The sequence below is a fragment of the Passer montanus genome, unplaced genomic scaffold (genome assembly GCF_014805655.1).
Source record: "Passer montanus isolate IOZ18808 unplaced genomic scaffold, ASM1480565v1 scaffold163, whole genome shotgun sequence".
In the NCBI taxonomy this organism is placed as follows: domain Eukaryota; kingdom Metazoa; phylum Chordata; class Aves; order Passeriformes; family Passeridae; genus Passer; species Passer montanus.
Window position 1 is genome coordinate 2124 of NW_024363494.1, and position 25356 is coordinate 27479.

General features: G+C 47.5%; 3 protein-coding genes and 1 pseudogene across 3 annotated transcripts; 1 reads left to right on the plus strand and 3 right to left on the minus strand.

The window, feature by feature from the left end:
• Positions 1–316: 316 nt before the first annotated feature.
• On the minus strand, positions 317–2347 carry LOC120499591 (annotated as a pseudogene).
• Positions 2348–6700: 4353 nt separating this feature from the next.
• On the plus strand, positions 6701–12026 carry LOC120499589 (olfactory receptor 8J2-like). The gene has a single exon (XM_039703473.1). It carries the CDS (start codon positions 7808–7810, stop codon positions 8801–8803), a length of 996 nt encoding a protein of 331 aa, XP_039559407.1. The 5' UTR covers positions 6701–7807; the 3' UTR covers positions 8804–12026.
• Positions 12027–12169: 143 nt separating this feature from the next.
• On the minus strand, positions 12170–15640 carry LOC120499590 (olfactory receptor 1019-like). The gene is given in 4 exon segments (XM_039703474.1): positions 12170–13073; positions 13076–13371; positions 14469–14607; positions 15338–15640. Coding segments are annotated over 2 exon segments (939 nt in total). The 5' UTR covers positions 13359–13371; positions 14469–14607; positions 15338–15640; the 3' UTR covers positions 12170–12417.
• A 2266-nt stretch (positions 15641–17906) lies between these two features.
• Positions 17907–18857, minus strand: LOC120499599 (olfactory receptor 1052-like). Its single transcript, XM_039703488.1, has one exon. The coding sequence runs from the start codon at positions 18855–18857 to the stop codon at positions 17907–17909; it is 951 nt and encodes a 316-aa protein (XP_039559422.1).
• Positions 18858–25356: the final 6499 nt, after the last annotated feature.

Below are 25356 nucleotides of genomic sequence, written 5' to 3' on the forward strand. Positions count from 1 at the left end.
TCCACAAGGCGGCAGCACTCAGTGTGTAGCGGCCGCCGCGCATGCGCAGCGGTTTTCGGGGTGCAATAAATCCCAATTTCGGTGAATCCCAGATCCCGGGTTGCGGGTGTTCCAGCGGGAGCAGGGAGAAAGAACCCCGCGTACACAGAGCTGTTTCTAGGTCCTTCACACAGACCACTTTGTCTTACCTCTTCGGCCCCTTTATTTTTTCATTTATGTACACAAACGTTTTATTTGTTTTTTCAAACCCTACAGATCCATATTCAGAATTTCTTACAGTCTAAAATCCTGACTATAACAGAGCCGGGACACGGGCTTATTTTAAAATCAATTTATATATAAATCAAGATTGTTTCTCAATATATAGAAAATTAGAATCTTTGCAGTTTTAAGTATTTTGCACACAAACCCCTCAATAATTTTCTGGCATTTTTTGGGCTGTAGCCTCCCTTGGGTTTTAGGAGGACCTCTCCTGACCCCCCTCATCCCTCACTCACCTGGCTCCCCCTCCACAGACCTTGGGGTGTCCCAATGACACCATCACCCCCTCGACTCCCCCATTTTCCTTTTTTTCTCTCCCAGAGAAGGCACAAAACGAGTCCAAGTGCCTTGGCCAGCAGCTTGGTGCTTCCATAAAAGCCCTTTCCACATGGACATTCCCTCAAAAAAGGAGGGAAGATCAAGGGAGGGCAGGGCAGCTCCCTGAAAGGTTGGAATCTCCAGTTCCTGTCCTGCAGCACAGGGAGTGTCCCTGAGGATGGGACATCTCCGACCCTGGCTCTGCTCTGCCACATTCCCCCTTGGTTCCTGCGCTCCAGACAATGCCAGGAGATGTCTCCTCCCTTCCCTGCAGTGCTGCTGCAGGGACACCATGGCACCAACGGCCTGGAAGATGAGTCTGGACTGTGACTCTGGGATCCTGAGGGTCTGATATCCAACCTCTCTTCCTGAGGGTCCAAAATCTAACACGCCTCATCGCAGCAGGGTTGTCCTCTCCTTTCAGCTGACCAGGAGCCATGGATGGACCCGGGCAGTGAGGATCCGACTTTCTGTTCTCCTCATGACATTCCTCAAGTCTGTGTTCCTGAGGCCATAGAGGAACGGGCTCGGCATGGGGACAGTGATGGAAAACCCCAGGGAGATGAGCTTGTCCTGCTCCAGGGAGCAGCTGGAGACAGGCGCAGGTGAGGGTGGAGCTGCCGTGGGACAGAGCGACGGAGGCCAGATGGGAGGCGCAGGTGGATGAGGCCTCATCCGCAGGATGGCAGCCAGGATGGACAGGGAGGACACCAGGATGAACCTGGATGGGCCGTGGTGCTCAGCACGCTGAGCCCCACCACGGCCTCGCTGGCGCGGGTGTCGGAGCAGGACAGGGCCAGCAGCGCAGGCCTGTCACAAACGAAGTGCTCGATGGCCTGGGAGTGACAGAATGGGACGTGGAACATGGAAATATGGTGTGGAGAGTGGAGCTGAGCACTCCGGCCAACACCCCAATGCAAATCCTCTGGGATGTGAGCACAGAGTAGCACCGGGGCCTGCAGGTGGCCATGTAGCGGTCATAGGCCATGGCGGCCGGCACGTGGCACTCGGTGGTGGCCCAGGTGGCGAAGGAGAAGAGCTGGGTGATGCCCCTCATGAAGGAAATCACCAAAAAATCCCTCAGGCTCCGGGGGATGATGAGCAGGAGCAGCAGATGTCCAGCAGGGACAAGTGGCTCGGGAAGAAGTACATGGGGGTGCGGAGGCGCAGATCGACACAATGACTCCCAGACTTCCTAGGACAGTGACCACGTAGAGGGCAAGGAACAAGACAAAAAACATCACCTGCAGATCTGCTTGGGTGGTGAAGCCCAGGAAAATAAATTCAGATGTAAACATCTCATTTTCTCCAGTCATACTGAACATTTTATATGAGCAGTTCAGCTGCTTTCTGTCTTTAGATTGAAGTGTTTAATGCACATAAATCCATTGATAATGATAAGAATGTTAATTTTTTGTCAAGCAGTTACAAAACCTTCAGTCAATAAAAGGTAAATTCTTCTTGAAAGAGAAAAAACACAAGTTCCTGGCACCACTATCCCTCTCCAGGGGAAGCAGGGGCATATTTAAGTCTAAGAAGGGAAATACCGTACCAAAATAAATAAATCATAGATTCCATTATTTTCCTGATAATTCCTGAGAAAATGAAATTACTTCTCATATTTTGACCATTCCCTATCTAGCCTGAGCACTTGAAGAATAAATACCAGCTCCCTGTGTGCCAGGAAGAGATTTTCTAGGTGAAAGCATTGGAAAATGGGACTTCCCTTAGTGTATTTTCTCCTGGTGCAGGAATAAGAGCTGGGATTTGTCTTACCTCACCTTGCTTTAGATGTGATGCTTGATTTGGAGACAAAAGATAAATTCATGTTCCATCTTGCTGTTCACCAGGGAGAGATCAGCAGCTCCTAAACGCCACTCTACAACAGACAGAATAAAAAAAAAGATGGATTTTTCTCCTGGATAACTCTGGCTTGACAGAGTTGCACCAGAGAGTAAACCAAGAGTAGGCACTGCTGGCTCCTGACAAATGGATCCAAACCTGGAAATCCTCATTATTGCTTGAGCCTTGGGTGAAGGGCTGAGTTCACCCCCAGAACCCGACGTCTCTTTCAGGTGTTCCATGGTCTTCTGGAGTTACTAAGGAGGATTTAGAGCTGCTTTTCATTATCCTTATGAAGATGACAGAGGTGTTAAAAATAAGGAAAACCAAACATTTTTGGGCCTGAATTTCCCCCTAGAAGCAGAATCCACCTGCTTCCATCACAGAATTTACCTCAATTTCTTGTTTAACTAAAGTCCAGCCTCACTTTTTCTTACTTAACCAACCAACTTTACTTTGTGTGATGGATTGGACACCTGGAATGGTAATAAATTCAGTTAAAATCCATGGGTTATATTTTCTTCCTGCTGAGAAGTAGGTGGTTGGTGTGGAATTATTAATGGAGTGTTCATCCCGTCCTCCTGTGGTGAGGATCTCCATTGTGGCATCCAAATTCCAGGAAATCTTTGGGCAAAGCAGTAGAAGAGCTTCCAATGAGCTGCCCTAGGATTCACCAAGATTACCCCATCCAACCTGGCCCTAAACACTTCCAGGCATGGGGCAGCCACAGCTTTTCTCGGAAATCCATTCCAGGGCCTCACCGCCCTCTCAGGGAAAGATTTATTCCAAATATTCCATCTAACTTCACCTGAAGGATTCAGACAGCCTGAGGTATCAGCTGAAAATTGTCCTAAGACACAAAATAAAGTGTAGTTTAAAGCAGTTTCCAAATGTGAGAACTTCAAACACCCAATATTTTCAACAGGCTCAGGAGCTGACACTTGGGAAATAAATTATCCAGGTGGGATCAGGAACACAGTGCTATTGTTTTATTTATTGCCTACTTCTCAGTTTCCTGAGCAAGAACAAGGCACTTTGCTACCCAAGGCTTACAGGAAAAAAGGGGATTTTATGTAAAATAAAAAGGAGATCATGTTCCCAGCAATGTCCAGTAGATGGTGGTGACATACAGGAAATACTGATGGATATTTTTTAACCTTTTTCCCTTTTTAGTTCTCAGTTTCATACCTTAAAAGGATTTTTGTGGTTCTTTAACATCGCTCAGGATTGACCATGGTGCACCAAAGGAGCAAAAATAAATTGTTCATGTAAAACCACGAATTAAATTAATTTGGAAGTAGATTAAATGCAACTTTTTACAAGGAAAGGATTTTTTCTGACAACAAAAACCACGTTGATTTGTCATCCTTGCAAGCACCAAGTTTTCATCCAGAATGTGGAGAAATGAGGGAGCTGCAATTTTGGTCAGGAGTTATTTCTTGCCTAAAATTTGGACTTTTTAAATAATTATCACCCTTCATCTTTTAATTTCAGGTTTTCAGTTTTTTTCTTGTTTTGCTTTGTTATTATTCCCTTCTCCCCACTGCCAAAGGGCAAATCTCTGGATACAAACTCCACTGATAATATTCCTGACTTGTTTTTGGCAAACCACCAGGGGCATAAAGAGGAAAACTAATTAGAGCTTTGTTTGAAGGCTTTGAAAGGCAGAAATTTGGGATGTAAAAAGGACAGGGCAAAGGTGACTGGTTCAACTGAACCTGGAAATTTACCCAGTTTTCAAATATGAAGCTATTTATTAATTAATTCATTGACTTGACTTATGGGTGATATCTCATTATCTCCAAACTGTGTTAAAATTGCAAATTAATCCATTTAGAATGTTGTCCTTCCATCTTTCCCAGAAAGGCTTTTCATGGGAGCTGCCTCCCTGATCCAGCCCAGAAATCACAGAAGTCAGGAATGTTGTCATTGTTAGACCCACGTAACCTTTATACAGGGATCCTGACACCTTTCACACAATCCTGGAATGGTTTGGGATGGGAGGAACCTGAAGGATCATCCAGTGCCACCCTGCTGCCATGGGCAGGGCCACCTTCCACTAGCCCAGGGTGCTCCGAGCCCCATATCCATAAATACATATGGGTAAAAATGGTTAACTTGCCATCCAAGGCCAGAGATCTCCTAGATGTCTGTCCTTTCTGATCCAAAATCATAAATATATATTCAAATCCAATATCAAATATACATTATCCCTTATATTTATACATAAAGTGCAAAACATTACTGGGTTAAATGTGTGCACTGACACCTACATGTTACTGGATTTTCTTCTCCCTCACAAACCTCCATGAATCCCACTTCATTTCCAGCTGAAACCAAGGTATGGATGAGAGCCCTGGCATGAGGGAAGGAAAAAAAAGAGCCAGACAGAATTCCCTGTCCCTGATAACACAACAAATCAGAATAAAAGGATTAAAGATAAAAATCCAATTCTTACCTCACCAGAGGAGCATCGGGATCAGAAGGTTCATTGAGGAACCCTCTCCATCAGCAAAACATCCTTTAATAGAAATATAATTTAATTTTTATAGTGAACATAACTTTACTTCAGGGTCAGGGAGGGGGGGTTTGCTCCAGGTATCCCCTGCAAACAGCTCAGGCTGTCCTGGATGGATCCCTGGAGCAGCCAGCTGGGATTACAGGGGGTGAGGGCTGATCCAAGCCTCCAGGTAAGGAATGAGCCCAAAATGCTTCCAGGCTGCTCCTGGCCTTGCACTCGGAGGTCTGTACAAGACCCACCTGCCAGAACATGACCCAGAGTCCAATAAACCTTCTTATTCTGCTCCAGGTATTCCCAGGAATATCTCAGCTGCCCACAAAGTAGAGTTTGGGTCCACAGGTGGGATTTATCAGTTATCAATGACACATCCCATGATATCTTAGGTGGAATTAGAGGGATCAAGAGACTGCAGGCAGGCTGGAAGAGGATGTGCCATGTGTCATGTACACAGAATCCTGGAATGGTTTCTGTTGGAAAAGGCCCTAAAGATCACCCAGTTCGTGCTGATGTTTTGGTTGGGTGTAGCTCTGCAAAAACAACATTTTAACATCAGTGTTGGAATTTGGTGAGTTTCCATACCAAAATTTCACCACTGGCTCCCATTAGTTCCTGCTTTATTCCCCATCCCTCAGGCACAACTACAAACACCCCCTCTTTTCTCAAAATAATAAATAAAACCAGGAAATCCAGTTATTTTCATAAGAAACTTTTGAAACTTAGAAAAGAATGACCAAGAAGGCAAAACAGTAAAAGTTAAATAATTATCAGGTAATTAAGTATAAACCTTTGAACTGTTTATCACTCAATCCTTCCTCTGCCTTTGTGCATTTTCCAAGAAATCTGGCAATTTTTGCTTTCCATGAGTATTTCTGCTCCATTTCTTTGTCATTGACCCAATCAGATCTATTTTATCATTTTCCAGGACTGTATTCCACCAAATCACCACTGGCTTCCTCAAAAACCTTATTTTCCCACCTTCCAGCTTGCTTAATAAATCAGAATCAGATTTATTCCAAGCCTCTTGATGTTCTCTGAGCCAAGACTCCAAACCACCCAGACAGCTGGTGACACTGAGGCAGGTCCAAGGTTGATCTAAATTCTATTTTTTTTTTTAATTGGGTATTTATTTAATTATTAATCCGGTCTATCAAATTGTTATATATCATTCACAGTGGATAAAGTTCACATAGATAAATACATGTTTTATACCTTTATGAGCTCCATCAGGCTGAAACATCCAAAAACCAACTCAATCCTGGTCAGGGCTGGATCTGTGATCAAGACAAGGTGCAGATTAAAGGAATTCAGAGATGTGCACATGTTGTTCAACTGGCAACCGGGACTTCTGCAGAGGGAGCAACCTCCTTGGGCTGAGCTTAAATAGAGTTTGTGGGTCAAGGTGTGGATGGAGCCCCCAGATGGGCTGATTAATGCAAATTAGTTCACTCTTGGGACAGTTAATCACTGTCTGAAGGTGCCCAGAGTTGCCTGCCCAGCTGTGGACACCTGGGCTGCAGATACCTCACCTTGGATAATCCCATCCTTGAAGGAAAACTGGCCTGCCTGGTGTCCACAGAGGGACATCAGCAGCTCCAGAGCTGGAGGTGCTTTGTGTGACACCTGGGGACCCTCTGACCACTGGTCACTGCTGGTGCCACGTGTCCATGTGACGTGGTGGCTCATCCATGTGATGGACTTGAGATCCCTGAAGCATAATCGATTTCAGAATTCCATTCTGTCCCTTCCCCCCCCCCCCCCCCCCCCCCCTCTTTTCTTTGTTTATGTGCTGTGCCATGAGGAGCCCTGAGGGTTTTGTCCCAGGAGAGCAAAGGGAACATATTTACAGCCCTGTCACCCACAGGCTCAGAGCTGGAGTCAGGGAAGAAGCACATCCCTCTCCACATCAGCCTGGATGTTCTCTGCTGTGTTTGGGATAAACCCTTGGCTCCCACCGCCACAGTGAGGGCACAGGAGGAGCTGTAAATCCAAGAGAAAGAAGTTGGGTTCCTTCTTCATGTCCTCTTATCCTCTTCTTTGGGGCTGTGCTGGAAAACAGCCTTCCAAAAGTAGGATTTTTTATAATAAATGGGAGTAATAGCTTCTGCAAATTGGTTTTTGTTTTCCTTAGGCAGCTAAAGCAAGATAAATGGATTTATGGAAGTGATAAGGACAATTCTTATTTAGTTATAAAGAATTGTCAGAAGAATGCAGTTGTCAACAAATCAGCCTCCGGAACTGGATTGTTTTAAAATTCATTCCCATTCAACGTAAGCTTTATCTTAATTCCCATGGTTTTTGGATGTTTCAGCCTGCAGGAGCTCAGAAAGGTATAAAATGTGAATTTATCCATGTGATTTTTATCCATTGTGAGTGATATATATTATAACAGTTTCATGGACTGGATTAATAATTAGAAGCAAAGGAAAAATATTCTTTATGTGGTGTAATCTGGGATTTCACTGGCACTGGGACTTTCTCCCATTCCAGGTTTACATTATCTCCAAAGAGATTCCTCTAAGGTGCCTCCTGAAACAAATTTCTTTCAAATCAGAAGGGAATATACATCTGATTCTTTTCTTCATTGTTAATTAACATGTGCCAGAATAAATCCATGATTTTATGTATCCAAGCACAAAATAGCATATTTTCCATCTGTGTTTCTTTAAGCTCTGTGTTCTTTTCTAGGCACCTCAACTGATAAATTAAAAAGTATAGAATTTATGTTTGGAAAATATATGGAATATACCAATGTATGGCAATCAAAACTGTGATTAATTGGAGTTAAATATGACCCAAAAAGTGAAACTCTGGATTTTACAATTTTTATGTATTTCTTCCCTTTGCCTCAGCAGGTAACACCTGGCCATGGGAGGAAATTACACACAGCCCAAATTCATCCTGCTGGGAATTACAGACACTCCCTGGGCGCAGGCCCCTCTTTTTGGGCTCTTTCTGTTGATTTACATTGTCACTTTGGTGGGGAACATCAGGCTCATGGTCCTGGTTTGGGTGGCTCCCAGCCTCCACACCCCCATGTACTTCTTCCTCACCCACTTTTCCCTGGCTGACGTCTGCTATTCCACCGTCATCTCCCCCAAAATGCTCACAGATCTGTTATTTGGGGATAAAACCATTTCCTGGGCTGGCTGCGTGACACAATTCCACCTCTTTGCTCTCTTTGTCACAGCCAAGTGTTACCTCCTGGCCGCCATGGCCTACGACCGGCACGTGGCCGTCTGCCACCCGCTGCACTATGCCATGGTGGTGTCCCCCCGGGCCTGCTGGCAGCTGGTGGCCTGGTCCTACCTCGTGGCCTCCCTCAGCGCCCTCCTCTACACCGGCTGCACGTTTGGGGGCTCCTTCTGTGGGCCCCGCCGCGTCGACCACTTCTTCTGCGACGCCAGCCCCGTGCTGAGGCTGGCGTGCTCTGACACGCACGGCAGCGAGGCCGCCATCTTCGCCCTGGCCACCGCCAACGGGCTGGGCACCAGCGTGGTCATCCTGCTCTCCTACGGCCGCATCCTCCACACCGTGCTGGGGATGTGCTTGGTGCCCAGCAGGGCCAGAGCCTTCTGCACCTGCGCCTCCCACCTGGCGTCCGTGTCCGTGTTCTACGGCTCCCTGTTCTTCATGTACCTGCAGCCGGCGTCACGGCACGGCAGCCGGGACAAGGTGGCCTCTGTCTTCTACACCGTGGTCAGCCCCATGCTCAACCCTTTCATCTACAGCCTGAGGAACAAGGAGGTGAAGGCAGCGCTGGGGAAGTGCAGGAGGAGGATGTTAAACCTCTGCCAGCATCAGAGAAGTGCAGCTTGTGGCATCAGGGAGTCCTGGAATGGTTTGAGTTGGAAGGGACCTTAGGGATCACCTGGTCCTACACTCCATGGGCAGGGACACCTTCCACTACACCAGACAGTTCCAAATCCCATCCAACCTGGCCTAGAACTCTTTCAGGCATGGGGCAGCCACAGCTTCTCTGGGAAACCTGTGCCAGAGACTTCCAACCCTCACAGGGAAGAATTTCTTCCCAGAATCCCATCGAAACCCACTCTCAGCTTAAAGCCATTCCCTGTTGTTTTGCCACTCCATGCCCTTGTGGAAGCAAACTGTTCCTCTAAAGCAAGAATAAAAAAGTTAAATTAAATTACATGGATTTTTCCTGGATCCTCAGAGTTTAATATAAGTTCTTCCGCAGTTCCTCACAAAACTCAATTACAATACTTATCCTGGAGAAATAGACCCCACAGTCCTTCCATATTCCTTGGAAGGAAACAGGAGTGGGAGCCTCAAACCTGAATTTCCTTTGTGGCCACAGGGCTATGGGAAGAAATCACCCAGAATTATTTCAGGGCATTATTCCAATTAAACCTTTCTTTCTCCCAGGAAAAAACAAATCACAGCTTTATTGGTTTATAACTTATTTGCACTGATCAATATGTATTTTTCTTGCAAGATTATTGTCCTTATCCCTAAATTCCAATAAAATTCCTCATTGTTACCTGTGAGTTATTTATTAGAACCAAGCTGCTGGGGTGGGAAGGAGCATTTGGGAAGAATAAGAGTATTTTAAAATGTGTTTGATAAATGAGTAAGATAAAAGGCTTTAAAAGTGCAAATTTTTTATGACTTTGAGGGATAAGAAGCTGATGCAAGTCAGGATCTCAAGATATACCTTGGAATGTCAAGGAGAATGCAAAACACATATTGAAAACCTAACAGATGCATTTCACTCAAACTTTAAGCACTTAAGTGTCTTGGTTTCCATAGATGAAAGAGTCCTCAACACCTGATCTATGGATAGTTGGGAGCTGTTTGGGTCTGGAAAAGGCCCTAAAAAGCCAAAAACAACAGTTCACCAAATTATAGCTCAATAAAGAAGGTACAGGGATGTCCACAATACTGGGGAGAGACCAGCAATCCTTTTCCTGGCAAGCACTTAGAATGGAAAAAAACTCCTACTTTCTGCTCATCCTAACAAATTCCAAAGGATAAATATCCTCTGTTGTTTTTGAGGGCAAACTGAGTGCAATCCTGCAAACTTCTTTCACAGTTCAGATAGTCTGGATAAACTCAGCAGACACTTCCCCTTCTCCCTCCTCTTCTCCTCACCCCTCATTTTGGTTGTCCCTCACCTGCTGACACCTTTTGGGGGTGGGATGAGTTTGGACTCTGCAGAGGGATAAACCCTGGCTGTGGCAGGGAAAGGTGGAAGCAGAAAACTTTTCCCTTTGGTGTTGTGTTGTAGATGTTTTATTCTGAGGAGTTACATGAGAACTCACTTCTGTTTGAAAAGTAAATGGACTGTAAGTAGTCTCCTTGTTCTCTGGGAAAAACAGCAGGAGAAGAGATGTTTTAAGTCTGGGGGGAAATGGGAGAGGTACATTTGGACCTGGATGAAGAAGCTGGAATTGATATAATTAAATGATAAAGGTATAAAGGTATATATTTGATAGATATCAAAGCTGGGTGGGGAGGGACTTTAAAGCTTATCCCATTCCCACTCCCTGCCATGAGCAGGGACACCTTCCACTAGACCGAGCCCTGTCCAACCTGGCCTTGGACACTTCCAGGTATGGGGCAGCCCCAGCTACTCTGGGCAGCCTGTGCCAGGGCCTCAGCACCCTCCCAGGGAAGGATTTCTTTGCTGTATCCAGTGTAAATCCACTCTCCTTCAGTTCAAGATTTTCAGGTTTAAATGAAGAATTAAGAAAGCCCACCAGCAGGTCTGAGCTCCAGGGTCCCACCATGCAGGTGCTCACAGCTATTTCCAGCACAAGGGATGCTGCTCCCATTCCCAGAGCAAGAAGTGATCCTGGGAGACCAACCATCTTTCAAGGGATCACCAGCTTAACAAGATCTTTTGGGCTTTGCCAAGAAAGTTTCCTAATCATCATCATGGAACTTCTCAGAGGGCTTTTCAACAACTTCTTTCATTAATCTTAATAAGCCATTATAGACTAATTAGCTAAGGATAACAAGGAAGAAAGTTCCTTCCTTGTTAAAGACAAAGAAAACTTCTCCAGATGCTTTGTTTGTCAGATTGAGGCCCTGGAGCCAAAACGCTGGAGGGTCAATGTGTTGGCACGGGACTGTGCTAGGACACCTTAAAGCTCATCCAGTGCCACCCCTGCCATGGGCAGGGACACCTTCCACTATCCCAGGCTGCTCCAGGCCCCATCCAGCCTGCCTTGGACACTGCCAGGGATCCAGGGGCAGCCACAGTTTCTCTGGGCAACCTGTGCCAGGGCCTCACCACCCACACAGGGAAGGATTTCTTCCCCACTATCCAATCTAAATGCTGTCAGTGTAAAGCCATTCCCCCTTGTCCTGCCACTCCAGGTCCTTGCCCAGAGTCCCTCTGCAGCTCTCCAGGAGCCCCTTTAGGCTCTGGAAGAACCTCTCAGGTCTGACCTCTACACTGAGCTCAGATATGGGTTAGTGCTGGCCTTGGCAGAGCTGGCTTAACAGTTGGGCTCCATGATCTTAGAGGGCTTTTCCAGCCTAAATGGTTCTGGGATTCTGTAACCGTTTCTACCCATACTTGCTCCTGGTGAGTATTCCTGCCACTCCTTCTGTGCTCAGTTTCACTGTAGTTCCAACAGTTTGTTCTTCCTTCTTCTCTGTCTCTATTTTAGAGGGGAAATCGCACAGTTGCTCAAAACTAAGCAAAGCCTTTTTAATAATAAAACCAAAATATGAACAAAATGTCAGGATAGGGAGCAGCAGTTGCAATTCCACCATGATCCATAGAGATGCCAGATGAGGGCTCCCTGCTCTTTGAGCAAGCTTGAGCCTTGAGTTGGGTCACTGCCCACCCTGGTGTTAGCAACCAGGAAATTATCCTTGGAATGGATGATTTTGGAAGCAGCTCCTTCAGCAGGAGACTTGCCCTGGTAATTAAACACCATCAGTTTCAGGAAGTTTGATGGTAGCCTGAGGGTTTATGTCCCACTTCTTTTTATATATATAAATTTATACGTATAAATATCTTAATACATATATCTTTATGTATGTAAAGAAAGTTTGTGTATAGAATTTCTTTATATTTTTCTTAATATACATATAATTTTAAATATATATAAATTTGTCCTTGAAATATAGAATTGGCTTCTTGGCATCACAGGGAAGTAGAAAGAATAAGTATAAAAAATGGAGATTCAGGGATTGGGAAACAGCTGGGTATTTGGAGAAGTGCTGCAACTGCTAATTGGGAAGAAGGGAGAACACTTTATAAAGTCTCCTGCTGTGTTTTATTTTTACATTATCTGGGATATCCTGATGCCTAAACAATCAGAGAGTGTCACAATGAGGCAGATGGAAAAAAGTTTCTTTTTTTTTTCCCCTAAAAGAAGGAAATGGTCCCAAGTAATCAGAGATGAAGAGTTCCTGGTCCTCAAGCTCTACAAATGGTAAAGAAGGGCTTAAATTCCTGAAATTAAAATACCAGGCAGCAAACACAAATAAAAAAGGAAACACTATTTTTCAGCTGAGTGTTTCCTCCCCATCAGCCTCCCGAGCCTGGCCTTCACCTCCTGGTTCCTCAGGCTGTAGATGAAGGGGTTCAGCATGGGCGTCACCATGGTGTAGAACACAGAGGCCACCTTGTCTCGCTCCCGGGAGCTCCTGGAGCTGCGCTGGGAGTACACGGACACCAGGGATCCGTAGAAGAGTGCCACAGCAGCCAGGTGGGACGTGCGGGTGGAGAAGGCTTTGCGCTTCCCCGCGGCCGCGCGCGTGCCCGGCACGGCGGCCAGGACGAAGGCGTAGGAGAGGAGGATGGCCAGGAGGGTGGCAGCCAGGCTGAAGCCTGCCGTGATGAACGTGCCCAGCTCGTTGGGCGCGGGCTCCGTGCAGGAGAGGGCGATGAGCGGCTGCCCCTCGCAGTAGAAATGGTCGATGACCTTGGGGCTGCAGAAGCTCAGCCTGAGGGCCAGGCCCGTGTGCAGGGCGGCATTGGTGACCCCGGCCAGGCAGCAGCCAGCCACCAGGAGCGCACAGATCCCTCGGGACATGGAGAGGGAGTAGAGCAGGGGGCGGCAGATGGCCACGTAGCGGTCGTAGGCCATGGCGGCCAGGAGGTAGCACTCGGTGGTGGCGAAGGCCACGTAGAAATAGAACTGCGTGAGGCACAGTGAGAAATGACCTTATCCTCATCCAGGAGATCCCGGAGCACCCTGGGAGTGATGCAGGAGGAATAGCAGACGTCAAGGAAGGACAGGCTGCTCAGGAAGAAGTACATGGGGGTGTGGAGCTGGGCAACCAGCCTGATCAACACCAGCAGCCCCACATTCCCCAGCAGGGTGATCACAGAGATCACCAGGAACACCACAAACAGGACAACCTGGACACGGCCCTGAGCGGAGAATCCCAAGAGGACAAAGTGAGCATTGGTGGTTCCATTTCCTTTGGCTGCCATCCTAATGTAGGTGCTGTGGGAAAGCCAAGATGAAGAGTCAGGGTATTCCTGTTTTCTGCACAAACATGTTAAAAATGGCTGAATTTTTATCAGCAAACACAGTCTGCAGATGCAGGAACTGCAGAATTTACTGTTTGGTTCAAAATACATTTTAAAGTAGTCGAAGTTCACTGGAGAGTTTGTTTCTGATGGTTTTAGTCTGGCTTAGCCACTGATTTGGTTTGATAAATCACTTTGCACAATGGAAGATTTATACCACCTCATGAAAAAGTTAAGGGAATGATTACTCATCAAATTCAAAGCATTAACCCCAGTAATTTATCCCGACTTTAGAAATCATTATGAATTTGAAAAACAAACTGAAAACAACATAAAACACCCAAAAAACAACCCCAAACCTCATTGGTTTAGAAGATCCAAAGGAGACAAAGCACTGGTGAGAGATCAGGACATCTTTAAAATTTTCTTTAGGAGAGTTAGAACAAATTAAAATAAACCAAATTTCTTCTCTTCCTTCCCATGAAACTGAAATTTGGGTTCAAACAGGATATTTGTATTTAAAAACCCTTTAAATATGGTGATACTCGTGTCATTCCTGTGAGAAGTGTGGAGAAAGAAAAGGGTTTTAAAAGTCTGGAGACCCCAAAAATGTTGTGGTGCCATGATTAACTGGAAGGAGTAAGATGCTGATAATACAGTTCAAATAAACAGAATATTTATAATTTGGGAAATAATCCAGGTAGTGCTGCTATGCAATGATTGACCTTCAAGGCCAGGTTGGACAGGGCTTGGAACAACCTGGCCTAGTGCAAGGTGACCCTGCCCATGGATCCATAAGGTCCCTTCCAAGCCAAGCTGTGGATTTCATGATAAATTTCTGGGTTTCACCTCAGAGACCCTGAGCTGGATGATGATTTGTTGTGATAACAGGCTCCCACCTCGAGCCCTCTCCTTGCAGCAGATCAACTCCCTGCAGCCTTATTTTGGCTAAAACTCACTTGTTTCCTTACATCTCAGGGCCCTTTTTGCTTGATCAGATTTTACCTCCCAGACCAAAATTTCCAGGGAGAAATAAAGCCAGTGTTAGTGTGGAAAACAGGAATAATTTACCTTCACACAGAGCATTAAAACTTGACAAAAAGAATCTGTTGTTTGTCACAGGAACGCTGGGGGCTTGTCACTGCCCAACCCTGGAGGAGGAAATTTCCATTGGGACTTTGGAAGCAGCCCCTTAAAGAGGAGACCTGCACTGGTAAATAAACACCATTAGTTAAAACAACTCAATTAGTTTCAGGAAGTTAAATGGCTTAAGGATTTATTTACCACTATACATATACAATTAAATATATTAACATTTTACTATATAAATAAAGTTAATATAGAGGTTTAATTTATATATGCAGTTAGAGATATAATTACTTAATACATATAAATATTTTCCTCATAGATATAATTTTATTTTATATATTTTATGTAATTACATACATTTAAATGTATCTCTTGGAATATATAAATAATTTCCTGGGATCACAGGAAATTAGAAAGAACTAGTGTAAGAAATGGAGATTCAGGAATTGAGAGACAACCCAGGGTTTAGAGAAGTCTTGCAACTGCCCATCAGGATGAAGGGAAAACTCTGCAGGAACTTTCCTGCTGCAATTTATTTTTACATTTTCTGGTGATAATGATGAGCTGAATTTAAGACCTTTAGGTTCAGATTGACCCTTCCATCAATTTGCCTAGAGTCTGCCTCCTAATTCTGCTGATACAAGGAACATTCATCCAAAATTTGAGTTAGGAATGAAGGTTCAGATGTACTGGAATACGTGTTTTGCAATCAGGAGGAACCTTTGCAATTTTCTGGAGTTATTTGTTATTATATCCTTCTGCAAACATTTGGGAAGAACAATTTTCCCCACCCAGCAAAAAATTGTCTCAAAACTTAAAATTTCACCCTCTCTGATTGTTAACATACTCACAGGTCCTTGAGCTGAAGTCCACAAGCTCCATCGGTCTGGCGAAAACCAGGAAGTTTTCTGTTTCCATCCTCTAACGTGGCTGGAATATTTAAGTTTTACCCCATCCCCACGCAACCAATTACCACAGGGTCTCTAAGGCACTTGTACACACAATGAGCCTTCTCCAGAGGCCCTGGGATCCATCCCAACTTTTCTCCCTGGAATTTTAGGGATGGGATGCCCGCAGCACATCAGAATTGATGCCTGCAGAGCCTGGGCTGCAGTGGCGGTGCCTGGCTTCCTCTAAAATCGTTGGTTGTCCGCGCTAGCAAGAGAGAGAAAAAGGGAGGAGACCTGTGTGGAACCTTATTACATAATACAACTTACACATTAAAAATTTTACGAAAGCAAAAAAAATGGTGCACCACTACACTGGGCGATGCTATTTGTGAACACAACACTGCCAAGAGGAAACATCAAAAAAAAAGGATTTTGGCTTGAATTTGAAAGATTTTTTAATTATTCTCTAATTCATATTATTCTTCTCACCCTCCCAAAGAAGCTTTTCCTTCCCTGTTCCTCCAGGTCTCAGTCAGAGGTTGACTCTCATTGCAGGAAGTCACAGGAGTGGCTGTCAATGCTTTTCTCCAGCTGCTGGTGATGTCCTTGCACTCAGAACACTCATCGATGGCTCATCTCTACCTTGGTGGCCACCACAACCTCCACAGCTGCTCTCCTGTCCCCGTGTCTGGGACAATTATTCCCCATGGGCAGCGCTCAGCATTTTTCCCTTTTCCAAGCTTACCTGGTTCCCATCTGCCCATTTTTGATCAGGAAACCTCATTTTCAAAAGCCATTTTGCAATGTGTGCTTCAAAGTGGGTTCAGGAGACTCACAGGGAGTAAGCTGTACCAGCCAGAGAATCCTGGGATGGCTGGGGCTGGAAGGGAGCTTAAAGTCATCTCATTCCAATGCCCTGCTATGGGCGGGGACACAGGATGACCCCTGAGGAATGTGTGTCCACCGGAGCAAATATCAATGCTGGATGTCCCATCTCCTTCCCACATGGCGGCTCCAGCTCCTCCCATGCATGGTCAGGTGCTGTTCCCACAGAAGCTGGACACAGTTCACCCTCATTGCCCTGATTCCCATTTGCACAACAACCCAAAACATTTTGGTTTTAAGAGCAGCAGCTCCAGCACAAAGCCACAACATGCACAGTGACAGTGTCACAGCCAGAGACTCAGGGTTTAATTCACTAAGGGCTCACACTCCTGTTTAAAGGTCAGGTGATGGCCAAGGCAAGACCAGCTGGACAAAGAAATTAAAAACCATTAAATGCTTTCTCAAAATATTATTAAAATATTTAATATTTTTCAAATATTTTTTGTATTACCAAACAATGGCTGTAAGGCCCCACAACAAAGAGAGGTGCTCTGGGGCTTATGTTTAAATGCCTTAATGTTTTAATCAATGAAAAATTATGGAGGCTTTATGTTTTAAATAAAACATTAAAAATAATCTTTAGTCCTATTTAAAAAAAAAAAAGTACAATCTTGTCTGCACCTAAATTAAACAATGTCCTGAGGGCAGCAGGGAGGAGTAGAAGGGTGGGAGAACAGCAGGCGTTACACAAAGAGGTCCCAGTTCACGGTCCTGATCACAGAGCCATAGAAATGGTTAGGTTGGAAAAATCCTCTGGGATCAAGTCCACCATTCCCACAGCAGTGCCAAGGTCACCACTAACCCATATCCCCAAGTGCCACATCCACACACCTTTTAAATCCCTCCAGGGATGGGGATTCCACCACTGCCCTGGCAACCTATTCCAGGGCTGGACAGCCCTTCCCATGAAGGAATTTTCCCTTTCCAACCGAAACCTCCCCTGGTGCAACTTGAGAACAATGTCTCCACATCTGTGGACATGTGAGTTGAGGCCCTTTGGGGCTTGCCATGGGGGCTCAGCACAGCTGAGGAAAGATGAACAGGAGCATAAACAGCTCAGGGAGATTTAGCCAGACAGGCAGACTAAATAATAACCAGGGAATTTTAGGCAAGATTTGGGAAAAAAGGATTCAGCTGAGTGACCCTGAGTGCCTGTGAGTTTTGTATCATCAATAAATCAGCAAACTACCTTGACTCTGGCTTGATTTAATCCAGCTGAGCAGCTTCTCCTCCATCCCAAGTTGTTCTGAGTCTCCAGGAGAGCCTCATCACTCTGGATTTCACCATGGACCTGGCACAGGGTGAGATAATGCACTGATTGGAGGGTTTGGGTTTTTTTCATATATATCCAATGCTTTAACACCAAATGTGTCACAGAATTCTGGAATGGTTTGGGTTGGAAGGGACCTCAAAGCTCATTCAGTTCCAACCTCCTGCTGTGGGCAGGGACACCTTCCAATAGACCAGGCTGCTCCAGGCCTCATCCAAACACCAAAACTGGAGTGAAATTGTTATTTTCAGCTGATATTGAATTGGCCAGCACATCATCTAAATCAAAGTGCAGAAGGCCCCAAAAATGTCTCTCTTCCTATTTCACAAAAATCCCAGCATATCACCCACATCTCCATTGTATCCGGCCACAACGTTAAGATGTGCCGGATGTCCAAGCTAATTTTATTTTCCTGAGTCTCCTCCAAGCCTCCTTCACCTCCTGGTTCCTCAGGCTGTAGATGAAGGGGTTCAGCATGGGGGTTACCACAGTGTAGAGCACAGCAGCCCATTTATCTCCTCCCCTGGAGGTGTCTGACCTGGGGATTAAGTACATGAAAATCAATGCCCCATAGAAGGTGCTGACGGCAGTGAGGTGGGAGGCACAGGTGGAGAAGGCTTTGCGCTTGCCCTCAGCTGAGCTGATGCTCAGGATGCTGGAGATGATGGCCACATAGGACACCAGGACCACCAGCATGCTGGGAACACCCAGCAAAGATGAAGAAGTCCTCAGGATGACGAGGTTGAGGGTGGTGTCAGAGGTGGAGAGCGAGATCAGCATGGAGATGTCACAGAAGAACAGGTCGATGGTGCTGGAGCTGCAGAAGAACAAGCTGGACATGCCAATGGTTTGTCCCACGCTGTTGGTCAGCCCCAGGAGGTAGGAGCCGGTCACCAGCCGGGAGCAGCACTCTGGGGACACGACCAGGGGGTAGAGCAGGGGGTGGCAAATGGCCACATAGCAGTCATAGGCCATTGCAGCCAGTAGGAAACACTCAGTGGCCAGAAACAGCCCAAAAGTGAAGGTCTGAGCCATGCACCCAGCATAGGTGATCCCCCTCGTCCCCAGCAAAACCCCAGCCAACATCCTGGGGGTGATGATGGTGGCAGTGCAGAGGTTCACAAAAGCCAGGTTGCCCAGGAAATAATACATGGGGGAATGGAGCAGGGCACTGGCTCTGATCAAGGTGATCATCCCCAAGTTGCCCAGGATGGTGACAAGGTAGGTGAGCAGGAACAGCAGGAAGAGGGTGACCTGAATTGCCAGGTCCTCGGTGAATCCTGCCAAGCTGAACTCATTTGCTTGGGTGCAATTGCTTCCTGGCATTCCTTCAAAGTGTGTTGTCTGTGTGAACTCCTTGCTAGAGGTTTCTTCCAGCTGGAAAACCCTCTTTGCAGTGGGATCTGTTTGGAGACAATCCTACAAGATCTAAACCAAGAGTTTAGGTACAGATTGATTAGACAGTGCTGGGTGGAAATCATGGCACAGGTAGGGAGAAGCTTACACAACCCTGAGGAGCTTTACCTTGGTGCTGCCTTCAATCCCCTGTGTGTCTTCAGTCTGGGACTTTGAAATCATCCAGCACAACCTAAAACACAGAGAAACCCAATAAAAGCTGTAGAAGACAGCACGGAATTGATTATTCTTCCTTGTGTTGGCAGCTGCCAACCACTTACTTTGTCTGTCTTCTCCATAGAATCCTGTAAGGGTTTGGATTGGATAGGATCTTGAAGACCATCCCACTGCACCCCCTGCCATGGGCAGGAACACCTTCCACTAGACCAGATTGTTCCAAGCCCTGTCCAGTGTGGTCTTGAACACTTCCAGAGAAGGGGCACCCAAAACTTCCTGTCTATGAAGTCTCCCCTCCCCACTGTTGCACTGGTTTGGCTCTAAAAGATTTTCCCAGCTCTTTATTCTGTTCCTGCAGTCTTAAACAAAAACATGCAACACCCAAAGCTCAGCAATGTCCTCCTGAAAATATTTATTTTTGGGGGAAAAAATTAAAAATCACCTTTTGGATGTGATATTGCCTTATATCAGCAATAGCAAGATCCATAAGTATTCCTTACAGAAAAGCTGCCAGTCCTCATCCAGGAGCCCTTTGTGGTCAGTGAGAAGTACCCAGAGCGAGTGTTCCAACGGGGTGTCCTCACCACACACCTGCAGCAGATCACCTGGATTTGGTGCTAAGCCCAGAGTACAATAAGGAACTGGAGCCCAGGAGCCTCCAGGTAGGAGCTGAGATGAAGACTGAAGCGGTTTCTTCTTTGCAAGGAAAAATGAGAGGGGATGGGTGGCTCAGCATGTGCTGTCCTTACTCGTGGTTCTCCAGGATGATCCTCCTCTACATCTCTGCAGTCTCCCTGCTTCCCTCCTGATGCTCTTCAGGGTGGATATTAAGGTGCTCTGCAGGTGAATTTAAAAATATATCATTGTCAGCAAAGACATTTTTCCATGTAATTTGGGGATTTAGAGGCTCTTGCAGCCCCAGGAGAGTGACAAAGCCAAAGCAGGTTGTTATTGCTTCTCTGAGCTTCTGAGTTTGGAAGTGATTACACAGAGGAGATTATCTCACCTCATGTAAGCCACAGGGCTTTGGGGACTCCCCAGAGCAACCACAGTGCAAAACTCCACTTGTCGTGTAAAATTTTTTAGCATTCCAGAGATTTTCAGCTCTACAAATGCCGTGTTTGGTGTTATAACACCAGTGAGCTGAGGGGAATCTCACTGGTGGGGCACAGTCCCATGGAAGCTGGTATCCATCAGCAGTTTCAGTCACCAGAGATGATTTTCTATTCATTCTAAATTCCTTAGACCCAAACCACTGCTCACCTGTCCCATCCCTGGAAGTGTTCAAGGTCAGATTGGAAGGATCTGGTCTACTGGAAGGTGCCCATGGCAGGGGGATGGAACAAGATGAGCTTTAATGTCCTTTCCAACCTAAACTATTCCAGGATTCTATGAAGTTTGGCTGCAAGAATCCAGGAGAACCACAGAATATGCTGAGTTGGAAGGGATCCACAAGGATCATCAAGTCCAGCTCTCAGCCCTGCACAAACCCATCCCCAAAAGCCACACCATGTACCCAAGAGCATTGTTTAAATGTTTGTTGAGATCTGTCAGACTTGGTGCTGTGACCACTGGTCTGGGGAGTCAGTCCAACCACCCTCGGGGTGAGGATCATTTTTCAAATACCCAGCTTAAACCTCCCCTGACAGAACTTCAGGCCATTCCCTCAGGTACTGTCACTGGTCACTAGGACAGAGAAGACATCAATGTCTACCCCACTTCTTCCCCTTGTGAGGAAGTTGCAGGCTGCAAGGAATTCTTCCCTCAGACTCTACACAGGTAGCACCTCTGGCACTTCAATGAAATCAGTTTTTATCATTGTGAAGATACAGTGAATAAACCAAGGGCACACAAATAAACCTTTCTCCATAAGGACACCCCAGGGAATACACAATTTTTCCTATGCCTCGTCAAACTATATAAAATATACAATATTTAAGCAATATATATAGTCTAAACCATTATTAAATTACCTTCTAATTTCTATCCCCCTTGTCTCAAAACAAACCAGCAGCCAGTTTTTGAGAAGAGACTCCAGATTCTTGTCTCCCTCCCTGGCTCTAAAACACTTGCAGGGGCTTTAGAGTTCATACAAGCTTGTCAGGATTTGGGTATTTCATTTAAACTCCATTCATATTCCAATCCATTCCATTCCATTCCATTCCATAGGAGGTGTCCTGAAGGCACCTCTACTCACACTTTAATTTTAAGCCCTCTACCACCAATAAATTTGGATGTTCTTTTGTTAGGAACATCCCACCTCTGTTTCTCTAGGCATCTTCATGTGCGAGATAAAATAAATGTGGACAAAAGTTTGGAATGCAGCTTCCAAGTCAAGTTCCCTGCTAGGAAATGACTCCAGCTCTCTGCTCTGTGTTTAAACACAGCCTGGCCCTGCAGGGCTGCAGACTGAGCCACACAGCTTGTGAGCTGGCCAGTAACAGCAGCTGAGGTTTCATTCCAGCTGTACACAAAAACAGGGATGGGAGGCTGCCCCAATCCCTCCTTGGAAGGCAGCATCTCCCACCTGGACCTGTGCCTTCCCCAGCCTTTGGTGGCCGCTGTCTCCATCCTCCCACACCTCCTCCTCTTCCTCCTCGGCAGGGCTGGCTCCCTCATCCTGCAGAGCAAGCACAGGGACAGTCACCAGCCTGCTCATGCCAGCCTGGGCAGCAGGCACGGGCTGGTGGCACCCTCTGGATGTCACCCCTGTGCCTGGCCCCGTCCCTGCTCCGCGGCCCATTCCCGTTCCTGGCTGGCATCTCCTTGGCACGGGATGTTAAACCACAAACGTTTGCTCTGGGGGCTGGGGCAGCACAGACTGCCCGAGGCCGTGGGCAAAGCTCCTGCTCCCACAGCCTCTGCTCCCACAGCCCTGCTGGGGCTGCACAGGGCAAAGGGAACTCCTCAGCTCCTGCTGGAACTTCCCTCCTGTGCCCACAAACCAGAGAAACCGTGGCTGCTCCATGCCTGGAAGTGTCCAAGGCCAGGCTGGATGGGGCTTGGAGCACCCTGGGCTGGGGATGGAATGAAGTGATCCTTAAGGTCCCTTCCCACTCAAACCATTGGGGATTCCAGGATGATTCCATGATTTCTCCATGCATCTATTTTGTATTGTTTCCTCTCAAATTTAATTTCCCAAATTTAGATGATTTATCAAAGGAATCACTTAAAAATTATTCCAGGAATAAAAAGGGAAGCATCAAACATACAAGAATCATTCCCATGTCCATCAAATCATTATTAAGTGAAAGCCTATTTCCTCATCTGTCTTTCTTCTTCTTTCCTGGAAATCCTTAGGATCCCACAGTTTCTCAGAGACATCTACTGGGATTACTGTAGGATTTGCAAGAGGGATTTACAACATTTGTTCCTCTGTATCTTCATCGTTTCACCAGGTCTCTAGAATGGTGTTGTGGGAGAAGTTTGGAATTACTATAAGTGGATCAGCTTCATAGTTTTTCCCCTCTGTTTTTCAACTACTTCCAAATTCTTGGAATTACTCTCAAATACACCCAAGAAATTTCCGGACGGGGCAGCGATCCATGCGCCGGGACACCAATCCCCGTGCCGGGACACCGATCCCTGTGCCGGGACAGCGATCCCCCGGTCCCCGCTCGGGGCTCTCCCCGTTCCTCGCTCACCTCCCAGCCCAGCGCAGCCGCCCCCGGTGGCCCCGGCCCGGCCCCGCCGCTCTCCGGGATCCGCCATTGCCGCTCCTGAGTTTGGTCCCAGAAAAAAACTCGGGTTCTATTTCTGAGCTCGGACTAGCAGGAGTTGCCCCAAGCCCTCCCCGGGGACCCCCAGTGTGATGTCGGGACAGCAGGAGCCCCGGCGCTGTCGGGCGCTGTGTTGGACCGGTGTGGGGGGACCCGCCGAGCGGGCCCGGCCCCGTGTGGGGGCTCCAGGGACGGCGGGGGCGCCGGGCTCCGGCCCTCCGGGCTTTATTCTCCGGCGCCCCGAGCCCCGCGGCTGCGGGCAATGAAGGAGAGGGGGATAGGAGGGAAATGAGGAGAGGAGGGAGAAGGGGGAACAGGAAAAGGGAATAAAGGCAGGAGGAAGGAGGGGTAGAGGCAGGTACAGGACGGGACCCCAAGGCCCCCGTGTCTCACATGGGCCCCTCCGGAGGAGCCCGGCCCGGCCGCCGCCTCCCGCCCCGAGCGCTGAACGAGCCCAGGAGGCTGGGGCGGTTCCCGGGGCTAAAATCCCCCTGGTCCTGCCCCGCGCACCTGAGCAGGCCCCGGCCCGGCCCGTTTGGGGCCGCTCGGCCCGGGAGCATCGCCGTGTCCTGGTTCGGCTCAGCTGTCCGTGCTTGCAGGGAGATGGGAACTGCAGCGGGAATCTCCCATCCCCATGGATGCCCCTCTCCCTGCAAGCCCTCGCACTGACCCAGCCTGTTTTCCACCTCCCTTGTCCCAGACAGGGAAGCACTGGCTGCTCCTCTGGGCAAGGGAACGGCTCTGTGCTATTCCCAAAAACAGAACCCCTGGAATTAGTGCCCTAGGAGCCCAGTCTGGTCCTTCCAGTCACTGGGGGTCACCCAGAGAGTCTTTACCAGCACAAAATGAAAATGAGCTCCTGGTCCAGTGCATTCCAGCAGGATTGGACACTCCTGGCCATGGTGACCAGTCCATGGAAGTTGGACCAGTGACAATCCAGGGGGATTTGAAGTTGGATTCTTGCAGATTTCATTGTGCAGAAGCTCCAGTTCTTTCTGACACCTCTTGTTTAAATGTTTCCCTGCTGGAAGAGGTCAGTTAGTCTTTTGAATGGTCACATTGATAGAGACAGGGAAAACCAACCAGCATTCCCTGCACATCCCCATCACTTCCATGCCCACCTGCAGCGAGTGGCCAAAGGACAGGAGCCAGCCCAGGACAGGCTCAGAGGTGAGGTTTCCAGACCAAACCATTCCAGGATGATTCCACCATCTCTCCCTGCATTAATTTTGCATTGTTTCCTCTCAAATTTAAATTGTTTGTTAAAGGAAAAAAAAATCTAAAATTATTCCAGGAATAAAAAGGGGAGCTGTAAAACATACAAGAACCATTCCCATGTCCATCAAATCATTATTAATTGGAAGTCCATTCCCTCATCTCTGTCCTTGTTTTGCTTTCCTGGAAATCCTTATGATCCTACAGTTGCTAAGTGTATTTCCCTCCCCAAAAAGGGATGGAGACATCCTGATGCATTAGGGGAAGGATTTTTTTGTTATTCCAAGGAGATGGCCTTGGACACTAGGGATGAACCCCCTCACCATTCCCTCTCTCCACACCCCGCGCAGATGGGGCTGGGAATGCCGGAGGGAGCCGGGTGTGCCCCTAATTGCAGAGCATGCCTTTAATCCCGGCCTAAGCCAGCTCAGCCTCGGAGCCTGTCCCAGCGCGGGGACAGGCCAGGACAGGTCCCAGCACATCCCAGCACCCAGGTGCCTCAGTCCCCAGCCTGTTCCACACCCTCCGTGGCTCTCCGGCTATTCCAGACCGCAGCAGGGTCTCTCCCTCCTCTCCCATGCCCACAATGTGCCCACAGTGACGGGCTCCTGTGGCTAATTGGAGGCAAACGTGGCAGCCGCGTCTGGCTGAGCAGCTCCCTGCAGGTGGCGGCGGGATGTGACCTACTTGCCACTGGAATCACGCAGCCTGCTCGGAGAGCCCTGAGCTCTTCTGACAGCCGGAGCCAGCTGACCCCGGCCGTGTCCTGGGAGGGACAGAGCCAGGGAATGCCGGCTGGAAGCGCTGCCGGGACGGGTCTGATCCCGGAGCAGTGTGAGGGAGAAGGGAGCTGCGTGGAAAGCACTGGGTGAGGGGCAGGAGGACGGTGTGGCCTTTCCATTTGGCCCTGGTGATATTCCCTTATTCCCTTGGGAGTTTTTAACTTCCAGGGCTGGGTTTTTTGCCTGTGCCCCTGGGAATGGCAGGGCTGTCTCTGGTGCGTGGTTTGCGGGCAGGGTTTCGTGTGGATGCCTGGGCTGTGGATGGAGAGAGGGACGAAAGGACACGGGAAACCTTCTGCTGCCTGAGCTAAGCATGGAGAGAGCATCAGCAGGGGAAATCCTGTGCCTGGAACAGCACGAGCAGGGACAGCTCTGGGATACTCCAGCTCTGGGTTCTGTCACTCCTTTTTCCTTGCTGTGTTGCGATTTTATCACAAGATACCTTTTTTTTTGCCCTTCTTTTTCTTGAGCAAATAACGCCAAGTGCAACATTCTGTGGATTGATGGATCCCTCAGGCTCCAGCCCTGCCCTCTGGA